Source organism: Penicillium vulpinum (genome assembly GCF_028829585.1).
Source record: "Penicillium vulpinum strain IBT 29486 chromosome Unknown utg000001l_segment0_segment0, whole genome shotgun sequence".
NCBI lineage: Eukaryota > Fungi > Ascomycota > Eurotiomycetes > Eurotiales > Aspergillaceae > Penicillium > Penicillium vulpinum.
The window spans coordinates 1,098,164-1,125,117 of record NW_026643241.1 but is presented as its reverse complement, the minus strand read 5'-3'; the positions used below and the strand labels follow the sequence as shown (position 1 = coordinate 1,125,117).

The 26,954-nt window shown below is 50.3% G+C and overlaps 9 protein-coding genes across 9 annotated transcripts; 7 read left to right on the top strand and 2 right to left on the bottom strand.

Moving 5' to 3' along the window:
- Positions 1-1,349: 1,349 nt before the first annotated feature.
- Positions 1,350-1,664, top strand: N7479_000412 (uncharacterized protein; the record flags this gene model as incomplete). The annotated part of the gene is made up of 2 exons (XM_057248110.1): positions 1,350-1,426; positions 1,514-1,664. 2 exons carry the CDS (start codon positions 1,350-1,352, stop codon positions 1,662-1,664), a joined length of 228 nt encoding a protein of 75 aa, XP_057112542.1.
- Positions 1,665-2,542: 878 nt separating this feature from the next.
- On the top strand, positions 2,543-10,471 carry N7479_000411 (uncharacterized protein; the record flags this gene model as incomplete). The annotated part of the gene is made up of 1 exon (XM_057248109.1): positions 2,543-10,471. The coding sequence occupies one exon, from the start codon at positions 2,543-2,545 to the stop codon at positions 10,469-10,471; it is 7,929 nt and encodes a 2,642-aa protein (XP_057112541.1).
- Positions 10,472-11,233: 762 nt separating this feature from the next.
- On the top strand, positions 11,234-13,524 carry N7479_000410 (uncharacterized protein; the record flags this gene model as incomplete). The annotated part of the gene is made up of 2 exons (XM_057248108.1): positions 11,234-12,490; positions 12,529-13,524. 2 exons carry the CDS (start codon positions 11,234-11,236, stop codon positions 13,522-13,524), a joined length of 2,253 nt encoding a protein of 750 aa, XP_057112540.1.
- A 1,120-nt stretch (positions 13,525-14,644) lies between these two features.
- On the bottom strand, positions 14,645-17,637 carry N7479_000409 (snoRNA-binding rRNA-processing protein DIP2; the record flags this gene model as incomplete). Its single annotated transcript, XM_057248107.1, has 3 exons — positions 14,645-17,246; positions 17,310-17,561; positions 17,621-17,637. 3 exons carry the CDS (start codon positions 17,635-17,637, stop codon positions 14,645-14,647), a joined length of 2,871 nt encoding a protein of 956 aa, XP_057112539.1.
- Positions 17,638-17,811: 174 nt separating this feature from the next.
- N7479_000408 (actin-related protein 2/3 complex subunit 2) lies at positions 17,812-19,099 on the top strand (the record flags this gene model as incomplete). Its single annotated transcript, XM_057248106.1, has 6 exons — positions 17,812-17,873; positions 17,966-18,494; positions 18,556-18,694; positions 18,750-18,850; positions 18,921-18,969; positions 19,020-19,099. 6 exons carry the CDS (start codon positions 17,812-17,814, stop codon positions 19,097-19,099), a joined length of 960 nt encoding a protein of 319 aa, XP_057112538.1.
- A 1,033-nt stretch (positions 19,100-20,132) lies between these two features.
- N7479_000407 (uncharacterized protein) lies at positions 20,133-20,357 on the top strand (the record flags this gene model as incomplete). The annotated part of the gene is made up of 1 exon (XM_057248105.1): positions 20,133-20,357. The coding sequence occupies one exon, from the start codon at positions 20,133-20,135 to the stop codon at positions 20,355-20,357; it is 225 nt and encodes a 74-aa protein (XP_057112537.1).
- Positions 20,358-21,285: 928 nt separating this feature from the next.
- On the top strand, positions 21,286-23,325 carry N7479_000406 (uncharacterized protein; the record flags this gene model as incomplete). Its single annotated transcript, XM_057248104.1, has 3 exons — positions 21,286-21,903; positions 21,967-22,194; positions 22,285-23,325. 3 exons carry the CDS (start codon positions 21,286-21,288, stop codon positions 23,323-23,325), a joined length of 1,887 nt encoding a protein of 628 aa, XP_057112536.1.
- Positions 23,326-23,999: 674 nt separating this feature from the next.
- On the bottom strand, positions 24,000-24,447 carry N7479_000405 (uncharacterized protein; the record flags this gene model as incomplete). The annotated part of the gene is made up of 2 exons (XM_057248103.1): positions 24,000-24,099; positions 24,335-24,447. The coding sequence occupies 2 exons, from the start codon at positions 24,445-24,447 to the stop codon at positions 24,000-24,002; spliced, it is 213 nt and encodes a 70-aa protein (XP_057112535.1).
- A 701-nt stretch (positions 24,448-25,148) lies between these two features.
- Positions 25,149-26,418, top strand: N7479_000404 (PP2C family serine/threonine-protein phosphatase; the record flags this gene model as incomplete). Its single annotated transcript, XM_057248102.1, has 2 exons — positions 25,149-25,633; positions 25,701-26,418. The coding sequence occupies 2 exons, from the start codon at positions 25,149-25,151 to the stop codon at positions 26,416-26,418; spliced, it is 1,203 nt and encodes a 400-aa protein (XP_057112534.1).
- Between the last annotated feature and the right edge of the window lie 536 nt (positions 26,419-26,954).

The window sequence follows — 26,954 nt, the reverse complement described above, 5'->3', positions numbered from 1 at the left end:
CTATGGCTCACTGCATACGCTACCGTATACCCTACCATACCATACTGCCCGTGTCTCTTGGACGCCTGATTTTGCTATTTTAGCAGGTCATGCAGACATAGACCCGCTTGGGCCCTTCTAGCAATGGACGGGCGATGTCACAGTCTAGTCAGGACCCTCCATCGACATCTCAAAGCATCAGGGTGTAACCTCACGGACCCGGAGCCATGGACCCCCCGAGCGACCCTTTCAAGTCCAAGTATCACCTGCGGGCGACCCTCGGAGGGTCGAATCTCTAAAACACAGGCCTCAGACTCTGCCCGACTTGGCAACAATTATGTCGATGTCAATCCCGCCGATCAGTTTGCGCTAGTAATAACATGTTGTTTAAACAACCGAGGAAAATATACTACTGGATCAGAAAGCCTTGTTATTAATCATATTCACCTTATAAACGGGAGGATTCTCTTATGAATTAATGTTTACTAATATATAAGGGCTACCATAATTGAACTTTAGAAAATATATAATTTGTACATACATCCATAGAGAATCAAGTAATACCTAGGTAGTACCTAAGTGTATTACAGAGTGTAATTGAAACTTAGCTCAGACTTGGCAGAGCCGCATTGATAGCCCTGGAGGATTCTTACTACATACAACATACTTAGGGGGGTTGGAACCTTGAAAGGTGGAACCTCACCCCGCTCCACGGCCTGGGGCACCCGTAGGGCGGGTCGGCCTGTGGGGTGGGTCAGGGGCTCACCAGTCTCAGTAACATTAATATGCAATTTTTGGTATATAGGTAAAGCAGAATAAAAAAAGCAACTGAAGTTGGATAGAAAGTATACGTCCTCATACAAAGACAGAAGATGCCATGTTCAAGGCAAGTTGGATGAGGAATGCCATACAAATTGCTTTATGTCATGTAACATGACATCTACTGTCTCTATGCAAGGACAAATGCTGCCAGAAACTCCTTCTAATGGTGGGGTGATGATGCTTTTCTATTGGACGAGAGAATATGTATTTAACCTATGTATGGGCTTACCGTCCGCCGTACACACCGGCTGGTTCCTATACTTCGTCTGCTAAAATATCTATGGAATTTGACATTTTCATTGTTCTGAGGCAGAGGCCTAGTAAATATATTCTTGTCACTGTAGATAATAAAGCTGAAAAAAAGCTGTCTAAGATAGAAACAGGCGGCACGGACACTCGTGCGATTCTGTGTTGCAACTTCAACTCAACCACCACTCAAGAATGTTTACTGCAAGGTTCACATGCTCCCCAGGAGGATTATACGGGATAGTTTTATTTTCCTTGCCTTCTCATTCAAGCTTTGAGTCCATTTGCAGTCTTCCATGATAATGTCGATCCGTGGAGTTGCAATCTGGGCTTTTCTGGACTGTAATGATGGCAGCGGTAATGTCATAGGCTCTGCATTGTTAGTATGAAGACGGCTTCTGACAACAGGACATGTAAGTTGGTGTCTTATCTCCAGTACGTATTTCCTCTTGTTTGTTGGTTACAGCTGCATGTTTTGTTGGGAACTCAGGCTCCCCTTGCTGCAACGTGTACCACGCCTAGTAGAGGGAATGAGAGTTGACGAGGGGAGTCGCCTTTTCATCGCCGGATCAGTGACGTTGGTTTCACTTTCAGCTCAGCCTGAATATGCGGAATGATCTGCCTCTGCCTGTCCAGTTCGACCCGCTCATGTCAGAAAAAGGGCCATGCTTTTTCCAGCCATGATCGCCTCCTATATATTTTGATATCGACGATCTGAGGTAGGGAAACAGATTTTCTAACAGCCATTCTTGAAAACAATTCCCTGAATAATAGCAGATTTCCGGTGTGCATTTTTCTGACTTCGTTCAAGACTGCCCTTAACTTCATAATGAAAACTTCGGCCAATAATCATGGTGTGTTTCCAGATCTGGGGGGTATCAGCACGAAAAGTGGTCAAATCACCGTTCACGAAATCACGACGTGTGCGGCTTTGGAGATATCGGAGTTTTGCCAGAGATGTGATATGTCGAGTCACTCTTTTTTCCTGGCCGTATGGTCTCTCGTTCTGCGTGCATATGAAGAGTCTGATTGTGTCTGTATTGGGATTGAAGATTTTCGTACGAGAGGCGCAGAGCTCGATCACGATTCAGTGAAAGTCCTGCGCTCAACTATATCCCCTGAGTGGCCGGTTATGCGATTACTGAATGATTTTCAAGATGTGGAGAGCGAGCTCTCGCTTGATGACCAGGATGAGACACAATACACTACCGGCGTAGTGTTGCTTCCAGATTCCACCAATCCGTTGGAACTGTCATGGCCTAGCAAGGTGAGAGATCGAGGCTTCTCTTTCACAGCAACAAGCCCGTTTCAAAAGGTCACTGGTGGCAGAAAACTAATTTGGCAGTAGCTGGAGTATAAAATCAGACTGGCTGTTTCTTTCAGCGACGCCACGAAATTGCCCGAGAAAATCTCCTTGATCTATCGATCTATAAGGCTCCTACCCTTTTACGTTGAGAACCTATCTTCCAACATCACACATGTCATCAATCAGGTCATGACGCATCCCAACAGCCCCATTAACGAAATTGAAATCTTCAGTCCCCTCAACCAGAGCGTCGTCTCCCAATGGAACAGAAAGGAGCAACAACCAGCGTCTTTGCTGGAGGTAATTCGTGGACATGCAAAATCCCGCCCCGATCACACGGCCATTTGCGCTACGGATGGAACAATATCGTACGCACAACTAGACCGAATTACGACACGGTGGGCCGGATATCTTCAGATTCAGGGAGTCGGACCTGAATGCCTAGTCCCGATCATGATGGACCATTCTAAGTGGGCGGCGGTTGCGGAAATTGCCATTCTGAAGGCTGGGGGCGCCTTTGTGCCATTGGATCCGGCTCAGCCAGTAGCCAGATTAGAGGATATTGTCCAGCAAAGTAATGCCAGACTTGCCGTTTCCTCTAGCAGCCACACCGATAAGTTATCGAACCTCGTGGCCACCGTGATTCCGATATCAGAAGAGACCACAACTGGTCTGCCAACGGCCTGCCTAGATACTCTGAGTCCCGTCACCTTTGATCGCACTGCTTATGTTCTCTTCACATCTGGAAGTACGGGCCGCCCCAAGGGGTGTGTAGTCAGTTACGAGGCCCTGAGTGATGTTGTACATCAGACTCCAGCACTGAAAATTGTACCAGAGAGTCGGGTGCTGCAATTCGCTTCATACACCTACGGAATGTCTCTGATTGAGATATATTGTACACTGTCGGCTGGAGCTACGATATGTGTACCATCAGATGACGAAAGATTAAATGCGTTAAACAGCATTATTCGATCTATGCAGATGACTTGGGCCATCCTGACCCCCTCGACAACGCTATCAATTACGGAGTCAGTTGACAGCCTTCAGACACTAGTTGTTGCCGGTGAGGCCTTGACGCTCGACCGTGTTCACGCTTTAGCAGACAAGGTTGAGCTTATCCAGGCGTTTGGATTCACAGAATGGGGTGGAATCTGTTGTGTGTCACAACGAGTTACCTCAGAGTCTGATAGACGTGTCATTGGCCGATCTCCAACTGCGCGTCTCTGGCTTGTCGATCCTAACAACAGCAATAAATTGGCCCCAGTCGGCGCAGTGGCTGAGTTATTGGTTCAGGGTCCGGCCCTCGCAGACGGGTATTTAGGACAACCTGAGAAAACAACCACAGTCTTCCTGAAAGATCCTCCCTGGCTGCCAGCATCGGCCACCGAGAGCCGGTTATACCGATCCGGCGACTTAGTGCAATACACACCCAACGGAGAGCTCCGGTATATCTCGCGAAAGGATAGTCAAGTCAAGATTAGGGGTATGCGGGTTGAACTCGCTGAGGTAGAATATCAGATCCGCCAAGCATGTCCCCAGCTGGATCAAGCCATTGTTGAGGCCGCAGCCCCAAAGGATTCAAGTGGAATTCATATCCTCGTTGCCTTTTTGCATTGGGGAAACCGTAAAGACCTATCAGGACAGACCTTCTTGAACATGATTGAAAGGATTAAGACTTTCCTAGCGTTGACACTTCCAGATTATATGCGGCCTGGCGTTTATGTTCCGTTGGACTCAGTCCCCGTGACCATCTCAAGAAAGGTGGACAGAAAGGCTCTGAAAGAGATTATCCTCACTTCGACACGCAAAGAGCTGGATAGGCAGCAGTCTGCCTCCGCGTCGATAATTTTCCCCCAGTCTGATGTTCAACGACTGGTACTGCAGCTAGTCGCCGAGGTGCTCCTTTTAGAACCACTCTCATTTGGCGTGGGCCACAACTTCGTCAGTCTTGGTGGTGATTCCGTCACAGCTATGATGTTGGTTAATAGATTGGCGAAGCGTGGTTACAAGGTGACTGTCGGGTCACTTCTTGGCGCACAAACCCTGTCTAATATCTCTTCGCTGCTCCAACCCCGGACCAAACCTGATAGCGATGAAGTGTGGCAGAAAAGTCTGGCAGCCGACGCAGAGTTAAAGAGTGACACTGAAACGAATAGCTATGTCACTATCCCCAGGCTTGCTCACTGCGGCCCTATCGAGCAATCGTTTTCGCAGGCGCGGATGTGGTTCCTGCAGGAGATGCATGCAGAGTCGACGTGGCTGCTCCTCCCACACGCCACGCGTGTCCGAGGCGCATTGCAGCTCGAAGCCCTAAATGCCGCCCTTTCCACGGTGGTCGAGCGCCAGGAAGCCTTGCGGACTACCTTTACGAGTCACAATGGGGTTGGATTGCAAGTCGTCTCCCCATTCCAGCCTCCATCGTTGAAAGTGGTGGACATGACTTTTGCGTCAAATGACGAGCTCATGAGCAGCATTCACCAGCAGCAAAACACGCCTATGGACCTGACAAAAGAGTGCTGGCGTGTTAACCTCTTGCGACTGTCCTCCACAGACCACGTGCTCTCAATTGTCCTGCACCATATCATCGCTGACGGCTGGTCGTTCGACATCTTTGTGAAATCGCTTGCAAAATATTATAATGCTGTCGTCCGAGGACAGTCTCCTCTCGATGTCGACGCACCTCTTTCAATCCAGTATCGTGACTTCGCTGTCTGGCAGCGACAAGAGAAGAATAGCGTGCATGAAGAGCAGCTCGCTTACTGGGAACACCAGCTAGACGGCAGCCAGCCGCTGGAGTTTCTATGTGATAAGCACCGACCCGCAATGCTCTCCGGTGAAGCTGGTTGGCTGCCAGTAAAGATTGACGGCTCTCTCTACCGGGATCTGCACCACTTCTGTCGCTCTCACCAAGTCACCCCCTTCTCCGTCCTGTTGGCTGCCTTCCGGGCGATGCATTTCCGCCTCACGGGAGCCGGTGACGCAACCATCGGCATTCCTGCTGCTGCTCGCACGCACACCGAGTTAGAGGGCCTGATCGGGTATTTTGGAAACGTTCAATGCATCCGGACTAAGGTTGAAACTGAAGACCAGTCATTCCACCAACTCGTGGATCAGGTCCAATCAGTCACCACCGCTGCTTTTGAGAACCAAGATGTACCGTTTGACCACATCGTTTCCCGGCTGATGAAAGACCGCGATGTCTCTCGCCATCCCTTGGTTCAGGTTACGTTTATTCTCCATCCGCAGACCAACTTCGGTCAATTACAACTGGACGGTCTCCAGGTGGAACAACTCCGTCTTCCACAAGTCTCAAGACTCGATCTCGAATTTCATCTTTATCCTGCAGATGACTTCCTCCGAGGAGATATCCACTATTCTGTGGACCTGTTCAATTCGGAAACGGTCCAAGAAATGCTCTCGGTTTTCTACGATGTTCTCCGTGAAGGCCTCCGTCAGCCAGATACCGACGTTGGCTCCCTTCCCTTGACCAACGGTTACGATACGTTGAATGAGAAAGGATTGATCTATCCAGACCCCAAGGCTCCTGCTCCTGTCTTGAGTATTATCCACATGTTCCTTGAGCAAGTGGCTGCTCATCCAGATGAAATTGCGGTCCGAGATATCAAGAACCAGCTCACCTACTCCGAGCTCGATCAGAGATCCTCTTTTCTGGCCGCCTGGTTGATAAAATTGTACTCATTGCCTTTGGAAACCCCGGTTGGGGTCTACGCTCCTCGATCCTGTGAGGGTATTGTCGCTAATTTCGGTATCATGAAGGCGGGGCTCACGTATGTCCCCTTGGATGTCGATGCTCCCATGGAACGCATAGAAACGATTCTTTCCTGCCTCCCATCGTGTGAGCTTGTGCTATTGGGATCGGATCAGAAGTCCCCTGCTGTCTCTGCGCCAGTCGTCAAATTTTCTTATATCACGGACTCATTGGGTGAGGCGACAGCGCAGGATGTGCGGGCATTCTTGAGCACCACGCCTATCACTCGTCCGACTAGTCTAGCATGTATACTGTTCACCTCCGGTACAACCGGAAAGCCTAAGGGAGTGATGATGGAACAGTATGGCATCGTTCGGCTGGCCAAAGACCCCGAGATCGTTGCCCACGTCGCAGCCTCCAAGGTGTCGTCATACCTGCTGAACCCAGTTTTTGATGCCTCTGGGTTCGATATCTATCCCGCCTTGTTGAACGGCGGCACCCTGGTGTGCATTGAACGACAGGCCGTCTGGGACTATACCGTGCTAGAAGAGAAATTTGTCAAGAATGGGGTACGGCGCGCCGTGATGACTCCGGCCATGCTGAGTCAGTGTCTCGCCTCCGCGCCGACTATCTTGAGTGGGCTGGATATACTCTACGTCGGAGGCGACAAACTGGAACCGGCCGACGTCGCCAAGGCACGGCGCAGTAGTGGCAACCTACGGATTCTTAATTGCTACGGGCCCACCGAGAACTCGGTCATCAGCACTCGGTACGCCATCCACGACCACGAGGCTGGCGTCAATGGCATCCCTATCGGGCGTGCAATCATCGAGTCGGGCGCCTACGTGATGGACCGCAGCTTGCGACTGGTCCCCATCGGTGTTCTAGGTGAGCTGGTGGTCACCGGGTTGGGTCTCGCCCGCGGTTATGTCAACCCCGAGCACGACCTTAATCGGTTCGTGACCATTGATATCTGCGGCCGCCTCGTTCGGGCCTACCGTACCGGGGACCTGGTTCGATACCGGCCCAGTGACGCACAGATGGAGTTCTTCGGCCGCATAGACCAGCAGGTCAAAATCCGGGGTCACCGCATCGAGCCTGCGGAGATCGACAATGTTTTACTAGGCAATGAGTTGATCACGACAGCTGTGACAGTGGTGCAGAAACGAGACGCGCAGACGGAGCCTGTACTGGTCAGCTTCGTTACGGTGCAGGACTCGGCACAGGATTTTGCCCGCTTGGAGGCTCGGGTTCAGAAAGAACATGTCAACACTTGGAGGGATAGGGCGGATGCGGATGATCACTACGGCAGCGTTCATACCATCCAACCGGAAACCCTCGGTCGAGACTTCTTGGGCTGGGTCTCCATGCACACCGGCGAGCCGATAGGGGAAGCAGAGATGAACGAGTGGCTGAATGATACTATTGCCGCTATCCGCCGGTTAGAGCCTAGTCGGGTGCTGGAGATCGGAACAGGCACCGGAATGATTCTGTTTAATCTGATCGGCAGCCTAGAGCAGTACTTTGGCCTAGACCTGTCCAGTCAAGCGGTTCGTTTTGTTCAGGAGGCAGCAGGTTGGGTTGATGGGGCGGCGAAGAAGATCACTGTACAGGTCGGTACCGCAGCCGATCTGGCCACTGTGAAGGGTGCAGGGCCATTGGATCTCGCCATCATAAACTCCGTGGTGCAGTACTTCCCTTCGGTATTCTATCTACTTAGAGTGATCTTGGACCTTATCTACACGCAAGATCTCAAGTGCATCTTCTTCGGTGATATCCGCTCGTATGCCCTGCACCAGGAGTTCCAAGCCAGCAATGTGCGACATCGGTACGGCCACACCTTGACCGCGCCGGAATTCCGGCGGCGGATGGCGGATGTTTCCCGCTCTGAGCGAGAGCTTTTGGTTGATCCAGCTTTCTTCACTGCGTTGGCCACGGAATTGCCGGACATGATTGAGCACGTTGAGATCCTTCCTAAGCAGATGGAAATCACCAATGAACTCAGCTGCTATCGATACACGGCAATCCTGCATATCAAACGCTTTGGTCAGCCACTGTTGGATATCCAAGAGGTCGACCGGAGCTCATGGATTGACTTCGAGATGCAGGGATTGGACGCCCGATCCCTGGCGCAGCTCCTGAAGACGCCAGAAAATGCTTCTGTCCTTGCCGTTAGCAACATCCCTTACAGAAAGACAATTGAAGAGCGATTCTTGATCAAAGCTCTTCAATCCTCGATGCCGGGAACCAGTAGTGCGGGGTGGAGTCTGGATGTCTGTAAGCAAGCCCGGGCTTATCCAGCACTGGCGGCGGTCGATTTGCTGGACCTTGCACAAAAGACCGGGTGGGAGGTGGAGATCAGTTGGGCAAGACAAGCCTCGCAGCACGGCGGGCTGGACGCCATCTTCCACCGTGCTGCTACTACTCAAGGGAGAGGCCGTGTGCTATTCCGATTCCCAACTGAACGTCACCAGCCCGGGCCTATTGACGTCTTCAGTAATAACCCATTGAAACCGCAGCGGAATCAACTGATCGAAAGCCAGCTTCTGGAGAGGCTTCGTGCCAAGCTTCCGTATTACATGGTACCCCAACTGGTCCGTGTGCTAGACCAGATGCCAGTGAATAATGTCGGCAAGGTGGATAGAAAGACCCTCGCGCAATGGAACGACATCGTTTCCCCGCCTGTCAGCGCCACAAAATCAGAATCGACGGCCCGACGAGCGGCCTTGAGGTTTGCAAATGAGGCTGAGCGCGCTCTGTGGGAGGAGTTCACGAGTGTGCTTGGGGTAGAGGTGGGGATTGACGATAGTTTCTTCCACCTCGGTGGTCACTCCTTGATGGCCATAAAACTGGTTTCCAGAATCAACAAGCGGCTGGGATCGACCATCCGCGTGAGTGAGCTCTTCCAGTATCCTACAATCGCTCGCCTGGGCCAGCGAGTGCAAGGCTCCGGGGGTCCTCCATCCAGCGTCGCCGTGACCAACAGTCCCACACCGTTCTCTCTGCTGGATGACAGCAGCCTCACTTCAGTGCAGGAACTTGATTCGTCATCCTTGGCTGAGATGCAGCTGCCCTCTGGCGCTGCCGTCGTGGATATCTTCCCGGTCACCGAGTGTCAGGCTTGGTTTTTGAGGGAGTGGAGCTTGGTGTCACACTCATTTGTAATCCATGGAGATCTCGACGTCGTTCGGTTCCGGTCCGCCTGTCAGACGGTGGTGCGGCACCATACGGTCTTACGCACTGTGTTCACCACCCTCCAGGGGCGTCTGGTCCAGGTCATTTGTGAATCAATTGATGCGCCGTTCGCCCACGAAACAACTGACTGCGTCCCGGATTCAGGCTGCAGCATCGACAGCGAGGGGGGTGCGTTAGCTCCGGCGCCGTTAACGACCCGGTTCACCCTCATATCTCGTCTGGGGACAAACGAGCATCTATTCACTTTGCAACTCTGCCACGCGCAGTACGACGGAGCTTCGCTCTTCTCCATTCTATCCGACATTGCCTCCGTGTACAGGGCTCCATCATCCTCGCCGCTGGCTAGCACCGTCCCCTTCTCCCACTACCTCTATGCATCTAGTATCTCTCGCACCGAGGGCTCCCTTGGCTTCTGGAAGGAATACTTAGCTGGCTCATCCGGGCTGACTGCTGTCCCTCCTTCCACCGGCCGAGAGGCGACAAAGAGCCACTCACCCATAATCACCGTCCAAGAAGCCATCGGTGCATTCATTCCGCCATCATCAGACATCACCTTCCCTACACTGGTCAACGCCGCCATCACCCTCTCTCTAGCCAATCTCACTCAGACCAACGACATTAACTTCGTCTGTGTAATGAGCTCGCGCGATGTCCTCGCCACCGCCGCCGGGCCCCAACAAGCTGACCTCCTCCTTGGTCCATGCATCAACCGCACTTTACTCCGCGTCCAGCTTCCTGAAGCCGTAACAAGCTGCTCAGCTCTGGAATTCTGTCGCCGGTTGCGTGAAAACCAAGCCAGTGTTTCGGATATGGGACACCTGGGATTAACGGATGTGGTCGAGAACTGCACCGACTGGCTTATTCCCTCTTCCACCGCTTCGGGTGCAGATCAACTCCTAAAAGAGACACCATTTATCACGCATCTCCCAGCTGACACCGCGACCCCGTCTTTTCCCTTAGCCGACGACCTTCTTGTGACATGGAATTCAACGGATGTCCGCATTCACCCCGGAAATCAAGTCTTCGTTAGATCTACCACTCCCACTACCACAAACAACGAACTGAATGCCTGCATCCAAGTCCAGGCTTCCTGCGTCGTGCTAAGCACAGAGGACGCTTTCACTTTAGCCACTCATATCCTGGAGACGGTACAACTCTTGTCGGCGGCTCCTGAGATGCTGATTCGAGATATTTTACATTCTGGCAAGATTTGAAGTGGGTCTGGGTTTGGGTTTGGGTTAAGGCGGGGGATTTTGGAGTTCTTCAAATCCAATGCTCCAACAATTGTCTTTCCCAAGAAAAAGGGACTCGGCGGGCTATTCTATCCATGGTGGCACTGAGACAGATCTTCCCGGGCTGTGGCATGTAACAGTGCATACCGGTACCGGTGGTCCGGGCCGTACTACAAAGTAAGCTACAGGAGCGGAAGAAACCGTCGGTCCGAAAGTGGCTTAGTCATATGTAATCAACCTCCAGCAATCCAAGGTTCGGACCTATCCCTACTAAACGTGAGACATATTAGGGTAAAAGCCCAGTTAGAGGGCATGGGTAGTCTGTAAGAAAGACTACATGAAACCTCATCCCCTTCGTCGGAAACAAGTGAAAAACAGTATCCATCTAATGTTAGCGCATTATGGTCTCAAGGTAAGCCAGAAGAGAAGAACTAGATGATGACCGACTCGTGCACGTCAATATTGAGGTCCAACTATGGCCCTGCCCAGCCAATTGATGACTAGGATAGTACAGCCATCAACATCACACTCCACCAATAATGCAGAGATACACCTTTTCTTGTGGAATTCTGGATAACGAGTGTCTTGATGTAATCATATTAGGGGGCAGGGGGGTTGCCGTCCGAATCAATATATAAAGTCCTCTAGTGATCTTCAAAGTTCTAGTGGGATTCATCGAACAAATCCAGATTATTGCTTTTATCTCCAGGCTTTCTGCTGGAATTCCTCGACTATCAAAGCACAATGTCCAACCGAGGTGGATGCCCTCAGGACTCCATGGGCGGCAAGCGGTGCCCCGTGAGTGCTCGTAGCTCAGGTGAAGCCGTCAGATCCAAGATCGAGGTTAACAAGAACCTCAGCGAATTGTACTCACGAGAGAGCACCGACCACCCGGAACCGTATATTCAGTTAGCGGTGCATCACCAGAATGCACTAGATAATGTCATCGCGGAGCTGCGGGAGGCCGGACCCAAAGTTGAGGATGCGCTCTTCGGGATCAAGGAACACCTCAAAGCCGGCTTGAATCCAGACCTTCTACGGGAGGCGATGAGTATTTACCTCACCCATTCGCCGGACGCGCAGGAGCGCCACATCCACGCACCACCTCTGAAGGAGCATGCAGCCTTCAAAAAGCACAAGGCTGAGACCAAAGTAGCGGACCCAGTGCCGACCACAGTGTCCGGAGAAATTGTCACCGCCGACATTCTGCAGGGCCCCGGATTGCTGTCGTACTGGCGCGACGATTATGACATGAACGACTCCCACTACCACTGGCATATTGTCTACCGCGGCGCCGGTGGCGACAACGCGGTCAATACCCGCACCATCAATCGACAAGGGGAGTTGTTCCTGTACACCCACTCACAGATGCTGGCCCGCTACGAGGCTGAAGGTCTCTGCTGGGACCAGCCGCTCGTTCGTCCTTGGAACCTGTACGACGAGGTGCTGCAGTGGGGATATCAGCCGGTGCCCGCACTGCAAGAATACTATTCCGGCTATGAGCCTTTCTCCTCGTGGTACCGCATCCGTAACCCCGACATGGCCGACGTCCCTGGCGTGACCATGGGTGTCGGCGATATGGAGGAGTGGCGAGACAACATCTATAAGGCGATTCAAAACGGGTATATCAACACCAAGAAAGTAACCGAGAAGCGGAACCAGTACAGGCCCTTGCTGCTGACCGGCGAAAATATTCTGAACTACATCGGGGGCTTGCTCGATGCGCAGTACAAGTTCTTTGACAAGACGGAAAATGGTTTCGACATTGACCAGGATCTATACGGTATTCTCTACAACTACGGGCTAGGTAAGTTTGCCGAGATGTCGTACCGCGTCGCCGATGACGGCAACTACGGCCTTATGATCTCCAACTTCGGCGCCGCCCGCGACCCCTGTTTCTACCCCTGGACCAAGCATATGCAGGATTTCGGCCGGTTGGCGGGTGCCCGTTACCCACAGGACATCACCCAGCATCGCGCTGATGTCACCTTGTCCAATCTGGTGCTGCGGCCGCAGGACACAAACCACCCTCTTTACAGCAAAGGGGGGTTGTCAGTGTCCTCGGGCCCCCGGCCACGGACATGCTCGAGACTAAGGCGAAACTCGACCACGAGCCATATGAATGGAGTGTGGATATTACCAGCACCGAATCTCCTTCCAAAGAGTGTCCTCAAAATGTGACGCTGCGGTTTTTCATCGCAGCCAAGGAACTGGTTAACCACTACCACCACTGGATCGAGATGGACAAGGTCACCGTGACGCTGACCGACAGCTCGGTCACAACTAAGGTGCGGCTAGACAGCGAGTCTTCGGTGGCGCGGAAGATGCGCAACTATAGCGAGCCGGACCCCGCGCACGCGTCGTCGTGGTGTCGCTGCGGATGGCCACGGAACCTGATGCTGCCGGCGGGACGCAAGGAGGGGATGTCGTTCGTGGCCTTCTGCATGGCTACCGACGACACGCTAGACATGGAGGACGTTGGGACCCCGTCGATCAGCTTCTGCGGGGCTAATGTCAAGGACCAGACTTATCCGGACCCGCGTGGCATGGGTTACCCCTTCGACCGCGCCTGGACGCAGCTCGCAGATGCCAAAACGGGAAAGATTTCGCTGGCCTCCATCATCGCCCCGGATAACCAGGACTACCCCTTCCTCACCAGCAATGAGTTCAAGATCTTTCGCACCTACAACTGGCGCAACCCCAAGGCGGTCCCGCCTCTAACAGACGTCACCTGGCACAACACCATCAAGCACTACTTCACGGAACAGGACATCGCGTGCATGCGCAGCGAGTATGGCTACAACCTCGGTCAATACGAGGATGTTGTTTACCACCACGCTAATATATACGAGGCCACTGTTAGTGGCCGCATGCCGCTCCAAATGCCCCCCTTTACCCAGCAGAATCCCGATCCCGACCACCCGCTGTGGACTGCCAAGATGTGTGAGAACTTCCGCGCCTGGATGCTCAACAAATGTCCACTGGGGGAAGAGGAGAAACCCAAGAAGCTTGCCGTTCGAGGTGGTAAAAAGTAGAATTTTACGATTATCATTGGAACTTGTAACCAAACGTGTGTTGAGTTAGTGGGCCAAGGATCTTGCACTTCTTAATATTTCGCAGCAGCGATAGAGCATGAATATTATTATGCTTCTTTGTGTCCCTACGCCATCTCTAGATCCCGTGAGTTATGAACCAGCCATAGTCTTCTAACCTTGACCAATTTACTAAATGATACGTATACTCTACTACATATATATATTGTCGCGTAGCCTCTCACCTGAGAAACCTTGGAATTACCATTATATTACATAATCTCAACATACAGCCCTGAATGAAGCCCTCCGGAGGGCTACCTAAGAGGAGCCCCATATAAAATCAGCACGTGATCAGCATGACTAAGAGAGCTCCACCGAGCCAAATTTTCTCACAAAACTCCATCCCAAGTTCTTTCCTGTTCTCCAGCTCCAACCAACACCAAAGTCCAGCGTGGACCAAGACCAATAAATGAGATTGACCTTCGGTCCATGCTGGAAGAACCAATCAATAGGTATGTGGTACTAAATTCCCCTGACTGGACCACAATTGAGGCGAAGAAACAACAAGCATCGCATCAAACAAACTCTATCATGATGAGATTCGCATTAGAACCGGAATTTTTATAGGAAGAGCCGGAAGAGGTATGACAGGGGCTGAAATCCCTGTCGTCGATGCTTACATTGGTTCTCCTGAGTAGAGTCTTGGGATGCTTGTTGTTTCTTTTCTTGATTGTGGTCTTGGAAAGTTCAGCGTGCCGTTGCTTGGAGCAAATCGCTAACGATGTCTCTTTGCAATGCAGATTCCAGATTTCTTTTCGGTATCATCCACTACTTGGAGTATTGCACGTTAAAAAATATAATAGCTAGACCAATGAATGAAATGAATTATTCCATTACTTTGATCCAATCGGATTCATGAAGAAACAGTAGACAATTATCCCAGGGAAATATTTCTATTTACTTCGAAATTGAATTATCATACATCCCTTATATTCTCTTTCAACTCCCAAGGATATAAAACTTTTATATGGAACACAGACAGAGAAGACCTCCAAGGTAACAAGGTCGAAAATGATCATAACGCCAATAGACATGCTCGTACACAATCCTAATCCTAAACTCAGGCAACGCTGACAAACTGGCGCTTCTTACCCGTGCCCTTGGAGGTTTGCTGTTCCTCCCAAGTAGCCTCATCAACATAGTCCGTAGTACTCTGCTCGCGGATCTGGTTGCCGATGAACTGCAGCGCGGAAAGGTTGAAGCCCATCTCATCCTTCTGACGGGCAAGGACCCGGCGCAGCGATACCCGAATGCTGTCAAGCATAGGACGCATCATCTTGCTGGCAACAATCTGGCGGTGGTGGGTCTTCAGGATGAAGAACAAAACGCGGCACGTGAGGGGCACGTTCCATTCGCGATCGGCCCAGATATTGAGGAAGGTGAAGAGAGCGGGGAGTTTGGAGAATGGCAGAACCAAGAGAGCGTCCTGGAGGGCAGCGGCAGGGATCTTCTGGACGGTGTTAAGAACGTGCTGCTCGGCAGAGACGTTGTTGAGGGCCAGGTAGACTGGGTTACGGTCGGGCGGAGCGGCGTTAGGGTTGGCGGCCTTGACCTTGCGCCAGTCACGTACGACTTCGAGATCCTCGAGGCCTAGTTCCAAAGCTTCGATGATCTTTTCTCCAGCCATGAGAGTGCCGGTCGTCTGCTTGCCAGCATCGACGGCCTCGGCCTTCTCGCCGTCTTCACCGTCCTCCTCCTGCTCAAGGGACGCGGTGAGTGTGCTGTCGTAAGCCTCTTCCATCTCCTTCTCACGTTCTTCCTCCAGGAACAACGGCTCGTCTGTTTGCTGCCAGATACGAATGCTCTTATCGTGACTAGCACTGACAATGAAATCACCAGTGTGGCTCATAGCAAGTGCCCAAATCTCACCGTGGTGACCAACGAGACGTTGGATTTGCTCGAACTTGTCACCGTCCCAGTATTTTATGATACGGTCCTTGCTTGCACTGAAGAAGTTGTGACCGTTGCCATCCTTGTTGTGAGGAACGAATGCCACTGCCATAATACTGTCCTCGTGGGCCAAGAAGGCCTTGTGACAGTCACCAAAGTCCAAGCCCCAGAGTCGAACGGTCTTATCAGCCGAGCAAGTGACAATTAGTTTGCTGTCGTGGGAAATATCCATGCTCAAAACAGGAAGTTTGTGTCCGTAAAGGTTGAGGAATAGCTTCAGCGAGTCGACAAAGAAGACCTTCACGGTGTTGTCTAAGAGAGAAACTGCCAGAAGTCGTGCATCCGGAGAGAAACGAAGGTTGAGGATATCGTCGTTGACCTTCAAAGTTCTTGTGTGCACCAGCTTGAGGCGGGGAGTGGTACGTTTGGTTCCCGGGATCTCCTCCTGGACAACCTGGAAGTTCCAAAACTTGGCTGTCTTGTCTGCACTTCCACTAACCATAGACTTACCATCTGGATGCACGTGAAGTGACCACACCGGTCCGTCGTGAGCTTTGATGGTGTCAAGCAATGTTGAGGATGCGATATCAAACACTTCGAGTTCTCCGTTTTTATTACCAACAACCACAATCTTGTCACCAGGAAGGAATGCGGAACACAGGGAATATCCACACTCGAGTGTTCGTAGACAACTTTCCGTGCGAACGTTCCAAATCTTGAGAGTGCCATTCGAAGCAGAGGCGAGCATTCGGTCGTCGGAGCTCAAGGCAATTGATCGGATATCCGTTCGGTGACCAGGAATGTCCACCGCCAAGCTCCGAGTGTAGTCCGGGTCCTCACTGTCGGCCATCTTCTTGTTCGCTGGCACGATGTTGTAGGCCTCAAGCTGGTTGTTTGTTGTTGCGGCAAGGAGGTTCAAGCCATTTGACTTGTTGGTCATCCAGTCAAAGGAACGAACCTTTCCACCAGTTCGCACGATAACATGTTGGACAAAGACTTCAGAGACAGGAGCGGCGGAAACATCCTCAGGCTTATCGTTATCCTCTTCCGGTCCGTTTTCTTCAGTGCGAGCCTCCTTCTCCTTTCTTCTCTTCTTCTTCCGGGCCATACTCTTTTGTACCTCCGACTGGGAGCGAATGCGCCAAACCTCGACGGACTTGTCAGAACCGTGGAATCCAACGTAGTCTGAACGGGGGTGAAATCGGATGCCGAGTGTGCGGTCCTTGCCATGTCGGTAGAAAGTTCCTCGTTCTGTGAGAATTCGGCGACCATCCGCGCCCACCTTCTCCTTGGAAATCTCCATCATAGCCGCCTCATCAATCGACCAGACCCTAAGTTCACCATCATTGCCTGCTGTGATACATCCGCCTTGATCAGGGGAAAGACCCAAGCTCCAGCACTCGCCATTAGATTGTGCCACATGTGTTTCAATGCAGTGCTGAGAGGCCAGATCCCAGACCTTGATCAATGCGTCCTTTCCAGTGGTCAATAGGAATCCTGGGTGCTCACTCAATCCGGAAGCAGTGAGCAATTCTGGCGAGGGGAATAGGAAATGTAGCGATGTGATCTGATCGGTGTGTCCGCGAAGTCTGAAAAGACCGGTCTCAGTGATCAAATCCCAAAGAATGATATCGGTATCCTTCGAACCACTGGCGAGGCGCACGCCTGCGTTGTCGAAGGCCAGCTTGGTGACAGCGGATTTGTGGCCGTTGAAAGAAATAATGACGGTGGCTGTACGCGAATCCCAAAGACGGATACTTCCATCCTCGTAGCTGAGAAAGGATGCAATAGTTAGAGAAGAATGATTTGACTAGGGTACACCGGAGGACACTCACCCAACTGCGAAGATATCTTCATCTGTCATGCTCTGAATAACCACACTAACCTGCGCTCTGCAGGAAGAATCGCGCCATCTTCCAAGGAGTTCTCCCTTCTTCACATCCCAGCACAGAACTTCCTCACTTGCGCCAACAATGGCTCGTCCGGCGCCTGTCTGGCGTGCAACACCGATCTGGTCATCTTTAGCCCAAACCGCATTCGAAGACGCCGAGGCGACGAGCCCGAACGTATTCGAATGCTCAAATTTACTATTCAAAGATTAGCGCTCAGATCAGATAATTCCAAATCACAAAAAAATCGCACGTACAAGTATGATTTCACCATCGTTGAGGGTGGATGGGAAAATTTTTGGAATCTCCGATTGCTATCGATAGGATAAAATTAATACGGGCGGCGACAGCGACCTCTCCGGCTTCCCCCCACCGCCCATGACGATCACGGGCAACCTCACAACAGCCACCCACTTGCACCTGCATACCAGCCATTGTCCTGCCCGTCATGCTTCTCTTAGATTACCAGAATGCTTTGATCCAGTCGCTCCTAACGGAGCGCTTTTCTGGGTACGTTTTGTTCCTCTCCCCCGGCACTACGATCCTGCGCATTGTATACACATCACCCCGAATCAGGCATCCGGCTAACAAGCTGAACTCAGAGCACCCCCCGCATCCATTGACCAAGTGGTCTCCGATTTTGACGGTGTGACATTCCACCTCTCTACTCCCGAGTCCAAGACGAAGATCCTCATCTCGATCAATGTGAAATGCTACAAGGAACTGGTTCAGTACGGAGCCCAGGAGGTGCTGGAGAGAGAATACGGTCCCTACATCGTGTCTCCGGAGCCGGGCTATGACTTTTCAGTACAAATTGATCTTGAGAACCTGCCTGCAGAGGAGGAGGCCCGGAATGACCTCATTATGAAGCTTGCCCTCCTGAAACGGAACGCAATGGCTGCGCCCTTTGAGAAAGCATTCGACGAATTCAACAAGCTCGCCGAAGAGGCTTCTAGATACACCTCAGAGTCAGCACCACAGGGTATCCAAGAGGGCGGTGACGTTATGGCAATTCACTACCGTGAAGAGGAGGCCATCTATATCAAAGCCAACTGGGACCGAGTCACAGTGATCTTCAGCACCGTGTTCCGCGAAGAGACAGATCGGATATTCGGCAAGGTTTTCCTTCAGGTTCGTACTTCATGATAATCGGTTTATGGATTCATAAGGAACTCTTGCTAACGGCCTATAGGAATTCGTCGACGCCCGGCGACGTGTCTTGACGCTTCAGAACGCGCCCCAAGTCCTGTTCCGTAACGACCCTCCCCTTGAGCTAGCAAATGTGCCTGGTTTGAATGCCACTGGAGGCGAAGTTAGCTATGTCACCTTCGGTATGAATTCAAATTGCGCTCTCCATCTCCATTTTGGTACTGACTCGGCTTGCAGTTCTGTTTCCCCGACACCTGACCCCGCAACGTCGTTATGAAAACATTTCCCACATCCAGACATTCCGTGATTATTTCCACTACCACATCAAAGCCTCAAAGGTATGTAGTATCTCTCTGTCTTGTTTACATGATACATCATAAAGACTTGATAACCAACCACATCTTGCAGGCCTACATCCACACTCGAATGAGGAAGAGGACAGCGGACTTCCTCCAAGGTATGTACCATCCAATCAAAGAAAGTATGTTTCCTGCTAACTCACAACAGTGCTCAACCGAGCTCGACCAGAGAATGAGGAACGTGAGCGCAAGACTGCTAGTGGTCGCACGTTCCGAGTGCAGGGCTAGGTAGAGTTTTGAATTTATTTGTTTGTATGAGCCAATTCCAGTCTATTGTTCATACATCTTTTCATTGTTCACTCCTACATAGCAGCACATTTGTAGTTCAAAATTGGGGATTGTTACAGAGACAGCCCCCCTGGCTAATAAAACAGCCCTGCCTGATTTTTCAGGTCTTGGTGCCTGATTCATGCCTGAATATGCCTGAATTCTGGCAGTATTATTTTCTGCCGGACAATGATTTGGTAAAAAATGCATATTTTTTATCAGAAAAATGAGCTTATCTCTGCATGGTTGATGGTTCCATTCATACATTACTACCATTACTCGGCAAGGAGTAACTGGAATAGGTGGAACAGGTGGAACAGCTGCAATAGTGACGGCAACGGGGTTAAACTCGGCAATGGTATGAGACTCGGCGACGGAGGTTCACCTTGATGAAGCAAGGCTTGCGGCAGCGGTACCTGTAGTGGCAAAGGCGAAGATTGGGTGATACATGAAGGAGAGAAGCAGAAATTGAGAGAGACGTAGGTTGTAAGGTGTAAAATTAATCTTCATGAAGCTCTTCTCTTTACAGGGGGTACTTGTTTTTAGTAGGGATTTACATAGTAAGTAGAGGTACCATTTGTGTTACTATAATTGACCAGCAAAAGCGGTAAAGGCGGTGAGAAAGGCGGTCAGATATGGCAGAGGCCTTGCCAGAATTCAGGCACATTCAGGCATGAATCAGGCACCAAGACCTGAAAAATCAGGCAGGGGCTGTTTTATTAGCCAGGGGGGCTGTCTCTGTAACAATCCCCTAAAAATTTTACAATTTCGACACTAAAACAAAGCTTCAACAACTACTCAAGCAACCGAAACATGCCTCTTCACATCTCACTATCAAGACCTCAATCTTAATCTATGATACATCATTTGCAGTATTACCTGTAGAGCCATGAGACAACCCATTTGTCAAGGTTTAAGGCAAATCAGTTGAGCTCGGAGTAAAGTAGTCGAGCTGAAGTACAGTCGTCAAGCTCGAGGCGCACTAGCTCTGTATATGTACGCTGGTAGATACGCTGGCTCTAGATACGCTGGCTCTGGCTCTGGCACAGTCACCCCGTTATCGTCTGGCACTGGCACTGGCACTGGCAAATGGCACTGGCAATGGCAAATAGCACTGGCAATGGCAAATAGCACTGGCAATGGCAAATGGCACTGGCAATGGCAAATGGCACTGGCAATGGCAAATGGCACTGGCAATGGCAAATGGCACTGGCAATAGTAAATGGCACTGGTACTGGTAAATAGCACTGGCAAATAGCACTGGCAAATAGCACTGGCAAATAGCACTGGCAAATAGCACTGGCAAATAGCACTGGTAATAGCACTGGTAATAGCACTGGCAATAGCAAATAGCACTGGTAATAGCACTGGCAATAGCACTGGCAATAGCACTGGTAAATAGCAAATAGCACTGACACTGCCACTGGCACTCTGTTATTGTCTAGCACTGGTACTGGCAAATAGCACTGGCACTGGCACTCTGTTATCGTCTGGTACTGGTACTGGCAAATAGCACTGGCAAATGGCAAATAGCACTGACACTGGCACTGACACTGACACTGGCAATGATACTAAAGTTTGTTTCGCTCTGTTTGCGCTATCCAAGGTTGACGGCCAATCATGCGAAGGAAATTCCCAGCCGCTTCAACACGCCTATACAAGCCTTGGTCTCATTACCTTAGTAGTCTTAGGCAGTAAACTTTATTCACGGGTCCGGACCTCAACCGTTTTTCCTTTTCCTTCATTTCGGCCAATCACAAAGATGCCCAGCTTGCAAAGCGCTTAGTCGTCAACATCACCTTTATAACTTGCAGGTTATAGTCATTTGCGCGGAATTTCCTCGCTTTTCACATAGGCATCCAGGCGGCCATATGATTAGACTCATCGTCTAAATCAGGAAGGATTGATTGGCGCCTTTCCCTTTTTTTTCCTCCAGTCGCACCTGCCGTGACGCGGGTTCTATACTTTCAATAGATCGACGACAAACAATACTACTATTAAAAACTACGATTAAATTAACATGAATTATTATTCTAAGAAATATAAATCTCTATTGTTTGTCGTTTCGACTCTTCCTTCTTCAATAATCCTCTCATCTTTACGCGACATTGCAAAATACCAGGTCTCAATACTGGAACATCTACAGTATGGTACCTAAAAAAGGTCTATGGGGGGCTGCTCTCTCTAAACTACGAAAAGCGCAAACACAAGCACCTGCACGTGAGCCAGAGATCCCCCCTACCCAGCCTGTCTATCCTCGTTTCCAGCCTGTATCAAACAATTCCACTTATTCTGAATTCATGTTCCCTCCTACTCCTCTCCCATCTGTCCCTATGGCGTCTGATTCCAACCTTGACCCTCTGGCAATGGCTTCGACTATTTCCCAGGGTCGCCTGAATGCTCTGAAATCGGGACAGGACTTGGATTTGTTTTTCCAACGGGGTAAGGACTGTATTGATGCTTATGCCCAGGCCACCAAGGCCAAGATGGAGAATGCATGTGCCCGCGTCAAAGATGGAGAAGACCCTCCATATGAAGAGATCGAACAGATGAAGGAACGCTTCTTTAATTACTGCCAGTCAATTGTGAACGAAGCACTGTCCATGATCTCTGCTGCTGCCAACCAGCACTCACGGCGGGAAGTTTCCAGCAATTCCACCATGCCTTCCATCGTTTCGTCAAACTCAACCGCGACTGGGTCTGGACCGAAAACGCCCTTGGAATTTGGCTCATTCGCTGAGAGATCAGGATTTTCTGAGGCATTGGTAAGTGGTTTGACTTCATGTCTTCGTGTCAATTTTGAAATATCTGACTCTGACCTGTTATAGCTTGCTGCTAGCGGCCAAAACCGCCTTCGTCTTTACACTGTCAGCAGCGATGACTGGGTCATGGTCCCATCTATGCCTTCGCCGACATCTCCAGCAAAGGTTGTGGCCCCCGAGAACATGGACCCTGTTGAGGAATCGATTCATTTCGGCGTCATCGTGCGCATCTTCAGCAAGTTGTACACCATGTCAAAGATGATGGAGATAATCATCTTGTACTACGGTGCTGAGGTAGGTCTTCTTATTGCTTCACTCATTCTCCATACTTCCATATCTTGCTCCTCGGAAATATACCTGCTAACGCCGACAATTTACTGTTAGGTCGATAACTCCGAGACCGGTCTGCTCTACTGGATCAAACGCAGCGAGCAAAACTTACGCACCCAGGAGATGACTGTGATGATTGACACCGTTGAGAACCTCTATTATGCCCTCTATGCTCGCGTTACAATTGAGCTGGCCAGCATTGAGCTCTGTGGTTCCTACCGAGTCGACCTTCGAGCATTGCGAATCGAGCTTCCGTTCCTCATGCCAGAGGCCGATCATCTTTACCGCATCATTCTCACGTTCAAAGAAGTGCTGGACTCTCCAGCAATCTGCGCAATCCTTCGGAAAGATGTCATCGCCCACTTCCAGCAAGGATACATCAATCAAGTTACAAAAACGAAAATGCAGCAAGAGTTTCCCTTCTTTGACCCTCTCGGATACCGCCCATTTGCGATGAGAACTTTCTCTTACCGACACGGATCTTACTACGAGAAATGGAGAGGAATCATTCCATTCTTTGACGTCATCTCACCTGAGACTATGGCAACAATGTCGGAGAAATATCTCACCATGACCCCAGTAACTATTCCATCTGACGACATTCCACTCGAGGAGCTTCCATGGATCTTCCCGGAGCATGTGGGCATGTCTGTCTGGGACACGGATATTGTGAGGGATTACCGCTTGGCCGACGCTGCCAAAATCCTGGGTACAACCATCGGAGAAGAACGCAGAAAGGAGTCGACCCCTGCTCTTTACCACCTTATCAGACAACGAAAGTGCATCTGCAAGTCTATCTGCGCGTGTGCCTTGGCGTGTACTCAGGAGGTAGAGCGCGGCTGCCCTTGTGCGGAACGACATGTACGCATCATGACGACCAAGCGTGGTCTTGGATGCAGACGAAATGGACCTACTTTCGCCGCTACTGCTTGTACTACTGCTCGCATGTTCTTCCATGGTTTGGCCGAGCTCAGACGGGATGTGACGGCTGCTGATATTGCCAATGAAATGGATCAATCTTTCGAATTGTTCGCTTTGTTTATCTCCACGGAGCGCGACATGGCTTCCAGGGAAGACACCCATGCAAGCTTTTAAGGTCGCAGTCCTGCCACTCCAACCACGACTTATGATAACGACTACGGCTGCGGCTACGATTACGATACAGCTACGGCTACGACAACGATTTACGATTCATGGTCCCCAGTTCGGTTCATGAGCTAAAACATAATCCAAATGAAAAGAACTCTCGGGGAAGCAGGTATTCCGTTCATCTGAGGTTAAGCAAATCATTCAAAACGAATTCAAAATGCAAAACAAAAACGGGAAAAAAAAGGAAAAACAAATGAAAACAAGCAAAAAAAAAGCCGACAACCAAAAGGAGGAAAGGTTAATCAATTCCAGAGGGGAAGTGTTCGATGATGAAAAATCATCAAAGGAAAATAATCTGAGGAACCCAAAGGGCGAATAACATCATTTGACAGATATCGGAAACTGATCATGAGCCATGTCATTTATTTGATAAAGCCCCCACGAGAGGTCTACATATCCAGTCACGAAATGGATTGTTAATTCAGCCCCAGATGCTACCTAATTTTCTGTACAGACTCACCTATCCCACATCGGACGATCCAATATCATCAACATCAAAGCACGCAACTGCACCTTCAAGAACTCGTAGTAAGTGACACAATTTGGATCACCCGGCTTTATGGAATAACCTTGGAATCTACCCTGATCGCAGTGGCAATACTTCCACACGTCTCATCGTATCAAACCCTCACAACATTAACAAGATCCACTTGGCCGGTATCTTGAGGCATTTTGAAGTATTCCCCAGCTCCAGCCAGCTCGGTATGAACCCCGGGCTGGCTAGTATCGTTGTCAACGGTTCATTGTTAGCCATGTTGGATATAATATCAGATTTAGCTCTTGGGACTCATTGCTAATCTATGATGTATAGTCTGTTTGGGGGCATTTGGAAGTATTCCACAGCTTCACTCAGCTCGGTTATTGGTGTCAGACCGGCTAGTATGATTTTTACCAGTTGATCGTGAGACAGGGTGGACATATCAATCAGATCTTGCTCTTTGGGCTCTTTGCTAACGTGTGCATTTTCAGTCCATTTTGGGGCATTTGGAAGTATTCCACAGCTCCAGTCAGCTTGGCAATTGCTGCTAGGCCAGCCAGCATTGTTTTCACTAAGTCATTTTTAGGCATGGTGGACATGAGGTTAGATCCCGCTTGTTGAACTCCTTGCTAACGTGTGCTTTTTCAGTCCGTTTTGAGGGCGTTTTGCATATTCTTGCTAACTTGGCTGGGTAGCGGTCTACTGAATTGGCTAATAGCTTTTAAACCATGAACTTGCTCCCATTTCTCTTTTGCAACATGTGCATAAATAGAGCAAAATCAAGAACAGTAATTCAGGGAAACCCGCATCTTCGGGGATATAGACCAATTCTGAGACAATCATTGGATCGGCGGGGATGTAGATAAGTAAACGTAGCCCTAACCTTGAGACGTGGGGTTTTTGTATTATCGATTGCACTCTTTAGAAAACAGAAAACTGACAGATCTTAGACTAATCTAACAAATTGAAGAAAAATAAAAAAATATCTAAGTAATAAAATAGTAATAAATACCACGAATGCTGAGATTTGCATGGTTTTCATATTCTCAGAGATACTCCGTAGTGTAAGGTACAGTCGGCGGCGCAGACCAGTGATATCTTCGAGACATTCTCGGCCTTCACCGGTGAGTCGCATTTTTCTTCTCTTTGCGTCCTCGGGCCTAAGTCCGTGTCAACAATCGTTTTCTATTGTCCTCTGGTGCTCTATCTCTTCATTTTTCACCTTTCATGTCTTAATGCCCCAGAACCCATTCGCCGAGCCCATCTTGGTGCATAGACAGCCAAGTTAGGGATGGTGACCAAGGCAGCGGCCGTGTCACACTCATTATCGTCATCATGGACGTCCATTAGCAAGTGGATCGCGAACATAAGCATAAACCAAGCCCCGGTTCAGAGTGCTCGTCTCCGGCAGTCGAGTACGGCACGGCTATATCATGCCGCTGTGTGGCCCTCCTACGGCATCACCACTCCCATTCCCGATCAGCCATACGATTTCCCCAAATCGCCCAAACAACCCTTTCGATTCGAGACTGGCTACGCCTTATGCGCCAAACGACCTCCACGACCCTTCCCCCCACCTTTCCTTTCTCCACCTTCTTCATCCTTCTCGGATCCTTTGACGACACACGGACTAAGCCAGGATAAGAGATTATCCGTGAAGGGAGAGCTAGTCCGCGGCCTGAACAACGGAGACGATGCCATCATCGTCGCGGAGAACTTCATAGGCGTTGATGATGGCGTAGGCGCCTGGGCTACGAAACCTCGTGGTCATGCTGCGTGAGTGGTTCTCATCTCAAGTTGTATCATATGCGACGATCGCTGACTTTTTTATTTTCCAATACAGACTCTGGTCTAGACTCCTGTTGCACTTCTGGGCCCTCGAGGTCGAAAAGAATGTCAACAACTGTACGTCTACCCTCGACCCGGTCGGATACCTGCAGTATGCATACGAGGAGACCCTACGGGCAACTACATCTCCTACCGAGTGGCTTGGCACGACGACTTCGGCCACTGCCATACTACACTCGATCAAGGGACAAGACGGTACACAGAAGCCATTGCTGTATGTTACAAACCTGGGCGATTGCAAGATTCTCGTAATTAGACCCAGCGAGGACAAAGTCCTTTTCCGTACAGCCGAACAGTGGCATTGGTTCGATTGTCCCATGCAGCTTGGCACAAACAGTATCGACACACCCCGGAAAGATGCAGTCTTATCCAAAATTGTCGTGCAGGAAGACGACATTGTCCTGGCCCTCTCGGATGGCGTCATGGATAACCTCTGGGAGCATGAGGTCCTGAAAGTTGTTATGGATAGCGTCGCCAAATGGGAGGAAGGGCGCGCAACACCAGAGAATGTTCCGCGTCACTCTCCTCTCTCTGATGACCGCAATGTCTATGTCGCCCGGGAGCTGCTTAATGCGGCTCTGGTGATTGCCCGGGATCCCTTTGCAGAGAGTCCCTTCATGGAGAAGGCAGTGGAAGAGGGCCTGGCTATCGAAGGAGGGAAAATGGACGATATCTCCGTCGTGGTCGCATCCTGCAAGAAAAGTGATGGATGAGACGCAGCCATGATTGGTTTTATGATCAGATCTTCTTTCACAAAATACCCATCGGAACTTCAATTCCGTGCCTGTCTCGGACATGCGCCGGCTTCCATTGTCACCGAAAATCAGCCCACTTGACAGGCTCTTATTGCAGTCCAGCATCAATGCTAGATGCTCATATCTATCTACCCCCAAAGGCTTGTCCAACCACATCGCTATTGTGCAGGTATGATGTCTTGCAGGTGTCAAATGAGGACTAGGCATGCATTGCAGTCAACCATGCACCCCCGGGAAATCATATCCGCGAGCCCCCTAGCGCGAAGACTGATTGCTTAGTCTCGTCTGGTTATCATCCATCCCCCTCCCGTTGGTATCTTCCACCAGCTTAGACAACTCTACGCCTAGTGGAGAATGTGCATCGGTCGTTTGCGACCACACCGAAACCCTATTGCTAAACATTCAAGCTGGTGATGCGTACCTATACCAGGCATCCCCTCTATCATATTTGAGACGCCTTTCCTTATGCATCGCCTGTGAGGGATTTCATTACT